The 11219-nt window shown below is 43.3% G+C and overlaps 1 protein-coding gene across 1 annotated transcript in view; it reads left to right on the top strand.

Moving 5' to 3' along the window:
* The window catches only part of zmp:0000000755 (phosphofurin acidic cluster sorting protein 2), a 54533-nt gene that overhangs the window by 40214 nt on the left and 3100 nt on the right, over positions 1-11219 (top strand). The window contains exons 9-18 of the mRNA XM_028603283.1: positions 687-838; positions 1860-1953; positions 3425-3508; positions 4242-4369; positions 6129-6261; positions 6598-6702; positions 6942-7048; positions 8143-8297; positions 8390-8500; positions 9425-9527. Coding sequence (XP_028459084.1) covers positions 687-838; positions 1860-1953; positions 3425-3508; positions 4242-4369; positions 6129-6261; positions 6598-6702; positions 6942-7048; positions 8143-8297; positions 8390-8500; positions 9425-9527 — 1172 coding nt within the window. The remainder of the gene's footprint in view (positions 1-686; positions 839-1859; positions 1954-3424; positions 3509-4241; positions 4370-6128; positions 6262-6597; positions 6703-6941; positions 7049-8142; positions 8298-8389; positions 8501-9424; positions 9528-11219) is intronic.

The raw sequence follows: 11219 nt of genomic DNA, 5'->3' as shown, positions 1-11219 counted from the left end.
GACTTTCTGATGTCGGAAACAGTCCATAGATTACATCAAGAAAGATGTATAAAAGATTAGGTTCTATTTTTAACTATGTAGGTTTTCAGACTGGATTAGGATTTGCTTTGCCTTTACACTCATCCCTTTAGGTTTATATATAACTTAAAAAAAATAAATAAAGGGACTAAGACACTTGTGTGAGTGATTTCACCTCGGCCATCTGAGGTGTGTTTTTTTTTCTGGATGCTTCTGAAAGCTCCATGTGGCCTGATGATCTTTTATCACGTCCCTTGTCTCTAATCCCTTCCTTGTGGCTGGGCCAGTATGCAGGGCTACAGCTCTATAAATACATAGCCAGCTTCTGCACGTATGGAGTGGCATTAATCATGATTAGTCCACAAGCCTGCCTGTGTGCAGTTCCTATGATATACATCCCCACTGTGCAGCTGGCAGATGAAGGCTCGGCACCTTAGCTGTCCTCTAGCACTCACTTACCTTTTAATTGGCCTGTTTAGGACCAAGGCAGGGACACATTTATTTCGTAGATTTTCTCATTTTACAGCCTTTAGTGTTCTCCCTCATTCGTTAGCCTAGCTGTGAAAGTGATTAGCTAATGCACAGCACCAGTCACTCCCTACACTTATTTAATCCCTGATTACAGCATACCAATGTGTTGATGATGTGTCTATCCTGTGCGGCGGCAGGTCCTGGACTCCGACCCAGTCGACCAGACCCAAGAAGTGGAGGAGGATCTGGACTTACTCTACGACAGTCTAGAGGTGTACAACCAGAGCGACAGTGGGCCAGAGATGGAGGACAACGAGAGCGTCCTGAGCACGCCCAAGCCCAAACTCAAGTATGTCTATGCTCAACCCGGTTTCCTCAAAGGCCATCTTTTCAGAACTTGCCTAATATTTCTAGATATTGAATTATTTCTTTCCACAGCCTGTATATGCTTTTAGTGTGATTTCTGAAATCAAAAATAAAATAAGTATTCCCAACATATCTGAAGTTGCAACTGGCCCTTCAAAGATGGCCAAGCGAACGCATCGTGACGCTCCGTGTCTCTCCAGATGCCCTACTGAACTCTAGCTCCGCATACCGGTGACAACCAACCAACCAAGCCCCCAAACCTCCCCATCCCACCCATAGTGTCCTATTTGTTTATTTACAAATGTACATACTGTAACTACACTTATACATAGCCATATTCTATTGCTCTTCATACTATTCATCCTGCACATACACGTATTCTCACTACTCATAATGTTACTGTTTCTGAACTACAATGGTACTGTTAACACACTGCACATAGCTGTACATACTGTACATATCTGTCTATATGGTTCATACTGAATATCCATATTTTATTCAGTTTTTCTTATAATAATAATAATAATAATAATAATAATAATACACGGCATTTATATATATATATATATATATATATATATATTTTTTTTTTTTTTTTTTTTAACTATTATAATGTTACTGCTGCTACATTGCACATATCTGTACATTTTGTTTATACATTGTTCATATTACATAGCCATATTTATTCCGCTCTTATAAGGTAACTGCTGATACACTGCACACATTTCTATTTCATTTATATTACTCTAAACCACCTTCTGTAAACCAACTGTACACTACGCTGCACTATATATCTTGTCCTGTCTATACTTGTATATCACATTGCACTTTTCTGCTCTTTTTGCACTTCTGGTTGGATGCAAACTGCATGTCTTTGTACTTGTAATCTGCACAATGACAATAAAGTTGACTCTAATCTAAAAAATGGAAATGACCAGAAGAAAAACCGGTCAAGAAAAGCATTTTTTCCAAGTCCGATTCAAATCTTTTGTTTCTATTTCCAGGCCGTTTTTTGAAGGGATGTCTCACTCCAGTTCCCAGACAGAAATTGGAAGCCTACACAGCCAAAAAAGCCAGCAGAGAGAGCTGTCGTGTCCTGTAAGTTGATCACCAGGCACTCTATTAACAAACCTGTCAGATGCCTTTCAGCCACACTGTTGTTTATTCTTAAAGGTCTTCCTCTCAGTTGCTGGAGATGTCCTTTTAGTAAACAGTTACGTAAAGGAATTTCCCCTGGGCAGTGTTGAAATGTCTGGCAGGCCTCTCTGCTTATTGTGGTTTAGGGATTCCCAAGGACCATGACACAGGCAAGATATTCTGAGCATGAGCACAGAATATGGGGGGGGCTGCAGTCCTTACCCTCTTCACCCCTACAGCCCTCTGGTATTTATAGGAACTTCCACAGAATGACCTCTTCACCACCATCAACACACACATACACAGAGACACAAATATGCTCAGAGGGAAGATTGGATAGAGCAATCCCTGAACACAGAGATTTATGGCCCACTGGAAACAACAAGGACAGAGAAAGAGAGAGAGAGACATGTTGAGTCTGATGGTTAGAGAGGGAGTGCTGTTTATAAATATCTGGGAATCCATTTTAGCCTGTAATAAAACAGCCCTGAGCATTTCAGACTGATAGCCCTCCAGTTTTTGGAGCTCCGTGACAAAACCCTCATATTGGAGGCAAATCACATGCGCACACGCTCAAGTGTGATGTGTAAACTTTTCAGAAAGGCGAGATGAGAGGCTCACTGCTGCCTCGCAGACACATTTAGATATCTAGCAGGCTAAATATCTGGAGCTTTTGGGGACCCCGCTGGGGAGCTACAGCCAATGAGAATGCAAGACACAGGCCAAGGGGAAACCAGGGGAGGAGTTGCCTATGCCTTACTGTATGTGTTGCATTTGCAACACGGACCAAAGTTGCTGTTGCAGGTAGAGAAAACAGGCTATGAATAGTAAAGACGTGTGAACACCCGTGCCAATGGCAACACCCCCTATAAGCGCTCTGTCTGAGCTTTCTTTTTCCTCTTTGTTTTATCGCTGCTAATCAGCCACCAACAGCTTGGAGCGCTTGTTTCTGGCGGACAACCAAAAATCCTGTTTATTGAATTACTGAATTACGTCACGCACCGTGTCACTTCACTTGTGTGTTTTTGTGACAAAAACGTGGTTTGTAGACTAGACTGGGGGATTCATCCAGGTGAAAGATCTAAGTAGTGTGTGAGCCCCTGGTGCCGGTGAGTCAGGTAATGTCAAAAGAAGACAGTTGTGTAATGCATACAGCAAACTGCCGACTTTGAAAGTCTTATAATGGGAACGTAGCTTAAGAGTGATCAATCTTGACCTGAGCAGATGGAGCATAGCACTCTAATAAGGAGCTGAGACATTTTGCCATTTATATTTACCAGAGAAAAGTGTCCTCCATGGTTGTGTGTGTGTGTGTGTGTGTGTGTGTGTGTGTGTGTGTGTGTGTGTGTGTGTGTGTGTGTGTGTGTGTGTGTGTGTGTGTGTGTGTGTGTGTGTGTGTGTGTGTGTGTGTGTGTGTGTGTTTACCCTGCAGAGTGGTGAATTTTTGACCGTGGACAGATGTAAAGTGCAAGGGGCCCGGAATAAAGATGACAGCGTCACAGATAGAACCGTTGGGGTATGTATTTGGAACAACAGTAGTTTAACTTGTTTTCTGTTTGTTTTGAACTAAATCTCCCTTGAGCATCTCTTTCTCAGATTTTTCTCTACCCTCTCCACTTCAGTGCCCTATCCTCCCATGGGTCGTAGTTGTTTTTTTTTTTTTTTCAGGAAAAAGCACAGAGGGAGGGAGTATGCAGGGGAGGGTAAACCAAACAGCACAGTCATCCATTATGGATCAGTAGAGCAGAGAAGGCGGCCCCATGCTGGATAAATCCTGACTGATGAGAATCGAAAAGAGTGGTGTTTGTGTCTGTTGTTGTCTTTGTGCTGTCAGGTCACTCTAACCTTGTTTGGCCAACCCCGGCTCCCCCTCTGAGCGCCGGGCTGCCGACACGCCGCACCGCTGCACTAACCCACTTCAAACTGAATATCTAAACTGCAGGAACAGTGTTTCCCCAGCTGCCTGCTAAGAGACCGCAACTTTTTTTAAATTTTTTATTTGTATCTCATCTGTCTTGGTGGGCTCGCATCATTATCTTCAACCTCAACAGCTCAGCTCAAATATTGACCAGGCCAGCACCTATCTACTTCCCTCCCCGCCTCAACTCTTTCAACTCTTGCTCTTAAAATGCACCATACACAAAATCACACAGAAAGAATACAGAATGTATTAGAACCTGAGAGAAGTGCCTGTATTGTATGAGAAACATCAGCATTATCCTATTTGCTCCCCCCCTCTCTGGGTTCAGGAGCCAGAGGCTGACGACAGCGGGCCGGGGCCGGGGGAGGTGAGCAGCTGGGATGTCAACACCGAACGGATGACCAGCACTGTTGGCAAGCTCTGCAAGACAGAGTCCCAAAACCACATGTCTCCCAGGTACACTGCTGATCACTACTCACTACTCATAACCATGACATGACACATGTCGTAAACATGGTGGAGTCTTTATGAATCTTTATGACTGTTGTCATTAAGTGTCATTCCGTAATTGATGATTCTTTTAATGCTAAGTTAGCATTGTTTGGGAAGTTTGTGTTATGACAACTTGACATTAAGGGCCCTATTTTAACAATCTTAAGTGCACGGCGTGAAGCGCATGGTTCAAAAGGGTTGTCTTAATTAATCATAGGTGTGTTTTGCGCGTAACATGCAATAAACCAATCAGTGTCCTCTCCCATTCCCTTTAAAAGCCAGGCCCGTTTGTACTAGGGCTGTCAACGAATATTCTAAATTCGAATATATATTCGAATATTTTTAAAAATCAATTTCGAAGGTGAAAATTAATATAATTTAAAAAAAAAAAAAAAAAAAAAAGTGGAAAAAAAACGCTCGCGGTAGCAGAGGCTGTCTGGCTGTCTGCTTTGCTAGCGTTACATACTGGATGCAGCCCAGCTGGCGCATACAGATGTGACATCATGAGATCGCCGTGACTATTTATACCCGCGCTGGTGATCGCGACACTAGCTGCAGTCTTCTCCTGAACAGCGGTGGCGCTAATGAGCAAATGCTACCGACGCTGCCCTTTCTATTGACTAGAAGAAGAAGAAAAAGGTAAACAACGGCAGAACTGGCAGCAGCATTGCCGTCAATGCTTCGATGTGACTCACTGACCTACTTCGTCGGATCGAGACTTTCATTCACCATAAAAGAACTCATCTTGACCCAGTAAGTGTACCAGAGAGACCTGCAGTCACTCTGAGAGTCCTGGCATCCGGTTGTCGGCGAACTCATTCAGGCCTCTTGTTTCCGCCTTGTCGCGCGCCGCTGAAAAAAAAGAGCCGTGCGCGCCACCTTGGATGCAAGAAGAAAAAAAAAATAAAAAGCGCCACCTTGGATGCATGAACAACCAGATGTTCGAATAGTTCGAATGTTCGGTGTTCTTTTAGAGGGCATATTCGAATGTCATTTTTGAGCAATTTTGACAGCCCTAGTTTGTACCTTGGCGCATTGCCATTGTGATGGTGGATTTGATAAGCAGGAAGGAGAGATTTTCAGGAGGAGAAACTGATCTACGTGTGAAGTGAAAGCCTGCCAGCAGATCATATATGGCACGAGCACTTATGCCACCAAAACTCCACGAGGTGAAGCAGGCGTTAAAATAACAATGAAATGCTGCGTTACTGATTTTAGACCAGGTCATTGTTGGTCAATGGTGCGATTACTTGCCGCTGCCTCAAGATAGCAATACGCGAAGAATTCACCTGAACACACCTCCCTGTAAGACCGGCACGCCCATGGGCGCACAGGTGGGCGCAGGTGCATTTGCTATTTAAACTACGTGTGCGCTGGACGGGAAATTGACAACTGCGTCGGTCTTAAACTAGCAAAGACGGGCTTTGTACTGCGCGTTTGTACTACCGGGTGCAAGATAGGGCCCTAAGCAAGACAATATAACCAAACCATAGGCTGTATAACAATATTTATATATTTTTACAGTCTGTGGACCAAACACAGACTCTGAGACTTACTTAAAGTGTTAACAATTTTTATCTTTTTTTTTTTTTTTTATGTAATTTGGAATGGGTGTTTCCTCAACAGTTTTTAACAAATGTTTTAACTTCTAAGCCCAGTTGATTAGGTTCCCTGCTCTGTCCATCATGTAATTTAAGCTCCTTGTGTTTCTTCCCTCCCTCAGTAAAGTGGAGAACAGGCTGCAGAGGCGTCCTCGCAGCACCTCCATGAAAGACCGACAGAACTCCAAGGCCCAGAGCGACAGAACCAGCAGCATGGAGAGCGAGTGCTCCCCAGACTCGCGTCTCATAGCACAGGTAAACACCTTGCAAGATGTAATATTAAGCTGCAGATGTGTTCTTCGCATGGGTTTTTATCCATCTATCCATCCATCCATCTTCCTCCGCTTATCCGTGGTCGGGTCGCGGGGGCAGCAGCTCCAGAAGGGGACCCCAAACTTCCCTTTCCCGAGCCACATTAACCAGCTCCGACTGGGGGATCCAGAGGCGTTCCCATGCCAGGTTGGAGATATAATCCCTCCACCTAGTCCTGGGTCTTCCCCGAGGCCTCCTCCCAGCTGACAAAACATGGGTTTTTAGTCCAGTGGAAATATGCTCAGACTCCTGACTCCTGACTTCTCATTTGTCTCAAAGGTTCCAAGGAAGTCCGTGTATGACCAGCTGAACCAGATCCTCATCTCCGACGAACGCCTGCCAGAGAGCATCATCCTCATTAACACCATGGAGTGGCAAGGACAGGTGTGTGCTTTTCTCTACACAACACTTTATATCAGAGACTCACCTTTTTGTCTCTTTAGAAACACTTGGGTCAGGCTAGCTCCAAGCATTTTCCTGACATTACTGCAAAAAGCGAGAAATACAAAAGAATATTGTTGTACCCCAGTAGCATGTTTGTCCTGCTGCATTTCCAACGCGACCAACCCCGCCTCATGTATAACCATTATCTCATCGGGCCCTTCTCGTGTGTTTCTGTACAGTATGTATCCGAGTTGCTCCATGAACAGGGCCAGCCCATTGTGTCCACCTGCTCTGCTGCCGATGTTCAAGCTGCCTTTAACACCATCGTTACTCGCATCCAGAGATTGTGAGTCACATGCATACACACACACACACACACACACACACACAAAACACGCACGCACTGGTTAAATGACACAAGTCGCCAGAGAATGTGATCTTGCTGCCCGTTATCTTGTAGTAGTCCTCGCCAAATGATGTTTGCTTATGGCGGCCTGCTGCCAGAGAACTCCAGGACGCTATCACTCACGCTGCTAAAGTGCTCTCTGCCTGTGGACCCATTCTATCAGAATGTGGCTGTTTTCTCTTGAAAAGCTGAAGTTCAGCCTTCTTTTCCCTTTCTTGGATCTATGTGCTTGGCTGCTGTCTCCTCAGGAAGTCATGTCAGTGGGAGACTGAGGCTCTCTCAGTCTGCCATGCTGCTTTTCTTAAACCTGTTTCCACCGAACTGCAATTTTTCCACTCTTTACACACATGCTCCTCAGTCAATCTGTACTCCAGCTGGGGGCCATGTCATGTGAAGCCATGCAAGTCTCTGATGGCAACATGTTCGCTCAGTGCTGTCGTTGCTTCAGCTAGCTGCAGGGTTTTTTCCCTCTAATGTTGTCACTGGGAGTAAATGGACATTTTAAACCCAACGTATATTAGGGTCCTGTTCTGCTATTGGACAGTGAACAATGAACCTTTTCAAATTACCTACAAAAGACTTAAATATCTTACAGCACATAATTACTTGTAAGACATAACATTTTGAATAATATTAGAAAAAACAGCTTTGTAAACCTTGAAATCATTTTTAGGGTTTAAGGCCATTTTTGCACAACCCAGCTAAAGTGAGTTGATTTGAGTTTCAGTATTTAAAAAAAAAAAAAAAAAAAAAAAAAGACTAAGGATCTAAAAGCTGTTGCAATATTTGGTTTAACTTCAGAATAACTTGCAGATACTTTGCAAGTACCTGGTATTAGAAATTAGAACATGATATAATCTGGCTTTCAATAAATGGTAAGACCGGTTTTAAACCAGAAAACAACCCTGTTGACATTCAAATCCTTAGACAGCCGTGAATTCTCTCACACACCCTCTCTGACACACCTTTCATCATTTGGAACTCTATCTATGAATTGCTCATGCCGCCTCCTCTCCTTGTCTCAACCCCTGCAGCTGTAACTGCAATGCACAGACACCACCGACGATGAAGGTGGCCGTGGCAGGCGACCAGAGTTACCTCAGCACCATCTTGAGGTTCTTCGTGGAGCAGCTGGCCAACAAGACACCTGACTGGCTCAGTTACATACGCTTCCTGGTGATCCCCATAGGTAAATCATCCAGGATTAGTACAAATACCAGCCATAACATGCTATGATAGCATTGTTTTATACTTAAAGTATTTCTTTGCACTCCTGCACAGGTTCTCATCCCCTGGCAAAGTATGTGGCCTCCTTTGACAGCAGGTTCAACAGCATCTTTATGGACACTGCATGGAGGGAGCTGTTCTGCAGGACGGAACGGCCCACCTCAGGTAGGATGCTTAGCTCTGGCGTCTGGCTACAAAGCAAGTCTGCGTGTCTAATGTTCAGCACACTTGAAAGGGAAAGAAATGGGGTCAGAGCATGGGTCAGGGGGCTGATGGATTGGAAGAAGAGTTTTTCCTCCAATTGCAAAAGACAGCTACAGCCTGCTGCAGTGAAGCAAATGGCTCTAGATTAGGGCACTCTTCCTTCTCCCTGTAAACGGTCTGCTGCTGCTAAAGAAAACCACCAAGCTGTCAGAACTCTGACTCCGATATATTCCCCAAAGGTTGTCAAAATTAAAGTTTGTAAGTCGGTTTGCTACCATGTTAAACTGGTATTCCCATCTCAACTCTCCCTTGTTCTGCCCAGACAAGCCCAATAATTCTCATCCGTCCCCACCTATTAATTCACACCCCATAGGTGCAAGAGTTGCAGTCCCACACACCATGTTGAAACATTTAAAAAAAAAATGGATCAAAGCTAAAAAAAAAAATCGTTTTCTTTCGTTCTTGACGTTGGCTGCCATCACAACACAAAAGGCAGTGTTTGGAAAGAAATGGCTGTCAGTGCTTTCTTTCACAGGGAGAATTAGTTGAAACTGCAGAGAGGCAATAGGTCAAAATATGTTGACATTAATATCAGCTTGCATTTCCACATTTCAAGTTGGCAAAAATAGGCTGCATGTGGCCCACAGGCCTTCAGTTTGACACACAATTCATCTCATGTGTCATATGGCTGACTTCACCCATGTTTTTAAGGACATTTTACACTCTGCATCCCCCACCTCCTTAATTCAGTCGAATGAAATTGATTAATGCGCAGTCTTGTAGCGATCTGCTGTATGTGAAAATTAGCATTTACATCAATTGCCTTGCAGCTTGTTAGTCAGCCATGGAACAGGAGAGGCGTGTTAACAATCTATCTCCCTGCAGACAACATAGACATAGCAGGACGAGTCGTTCAGTATCTGGTCGGTGCCAACGTGTCCCACCAATTCCCCATCTCAGAAGCAATGCTCACCTACAAACAGAAGAGGTAAAGTAACTTTTTTTTTTTGTGTGTGTTCTTTTTAAGCAGGATTTCTAACTGAAGTACTGATATTAATGCTGAGTATGTCTATTATCTCACTAAAATGTCCAAGAACATATATAGCTATGACTGATCATCAGTTAAACTGCTTGAGGAAGATGTTTAAATGCATGCATGCGGGCACATACATTAAACATAGGATGCTGTGATGATATTGATCCACACTTATTCTGACATACATAAAGGAGTGGAGGAGAGGCAGCTTCTGGTCCATTTCAAGCAACACTGTTTTATACAAGGTTTATGGCTGATTATTACATTTGATAGATCAGCCCAGGACTCTGCTTCTACAAAGTTCACCGTCAAACCAGTCGTCCCACAAACACACCACACACTCAACAGACAGTTTGTTGCATTTCTTTGTGCATTTGATGGTTTTCTTTCTGAGGTTTGACCCAACATTTCCCCTCTTTGTAAGAACGGCTTCCTATTGGTCAGAAGGTACTAAATACAACACACTGTTTTAACACTGTTGCATTCCTTCTTCCCCCTTTCCCCCCTTTGATTTGCATTCAAGGAAAAGAAGTTTGTATTTTGATTTTTACATCAGGTATCTAATTCAACTCTTGTTTTTGTTTTAAACCTCCTTATTTTTCTCTCCTCCATTTGGCTTGAGCTCCTTACCGTGTCTTAACATTTCCCTTTTCACACTCGATACTCACCGTAACTTCACTTTGCACTCCTGTCCTGACTTGTGTCTTTGGTTTGCTGTGACTTTTGATTCTTTACACTGTCCTCTGTGTTGTTGCTGTGACTATTTGCCTATCAACCTTAAAAAACAACCCCAGATATTCACAATTCAGTATTCACATTCAAGTGTGGAATGGTTTTCTGGCTCAAACATCCAGCAATATCAGTGTCAGTTACAGAATTTATGTTTACTTGAAAGTGAGCTGAGTGAATCTCAGCACGTGTATTGGTTTACCCTTAGGACAGGCTACATAATTACAAACTTTCACTCAATATTATTGACAGCTTGGACTGCTGCAAGGCAAATCCAATATTTCAATAAGGTAATATTAATGTGATATTTCCCTCTCATTCTAAAATGCATAAATACTACTCTCTTAAAACACATACAGTATATTTCTGCCTGAATCAAAGTAAAGTAATTTGCAAAAGGATTGGCAGTTAGGTTTAATTTATAGTTTGCCCCCATCCAATTGTTCTTTTTGTGAGTTATGTAACAGCTTGTGATGCTACACGTTGCTTTAAAAAAAAGTCTTTACCTTGCAATATGTAACATCACTGAAATAATATTATATATTAGAGCACTGGCGCCCAAAGTGGTAAGATTGCCGGGGACTGTGGTCCTGGTTCTGCACTGCAACAGAAGCCAGCAGTGCTCTTCATCCTTCCGCTGTTTGCTGTGGGTGCAGTCTATTTTGCAGTCTCACGAAAGACATTTAGGAGCTGCACCATTTGTTGCCACGTTAGAGGACATCTGCAGAAAGATAACTTTCTCAGCTCTTCCACACTGAAATCGTTGGGGTGCATTTTGTGTGTATTACGTGTGTATTGAATTTTAATTGACATTGTTTCTTCCTATCTTTGTATTGTTGGACCAGGTGACTCAACACTTCAGAGTAGTAGTGGAAAGAAGCATCACAGTTATTATGGCTGGGCCCAAACTATCGC

This window comes from Perca flavescens, chromosome 17, assembly GCF_004354835.1.
Source record: "Perca flavescens isolate YP-PL-M2 chromosome 17, PFLA_1.0, whole genome shotgun sequence".
Lineage (NCBI taxonomy): Eukaryota > Metazoa > Chordata > Actinopteri > Perciformes > Percidae > Perca > Perca flavescens.
This window is presented reverse-complemented; position numbering and strand designations above follow the sequence as displayed.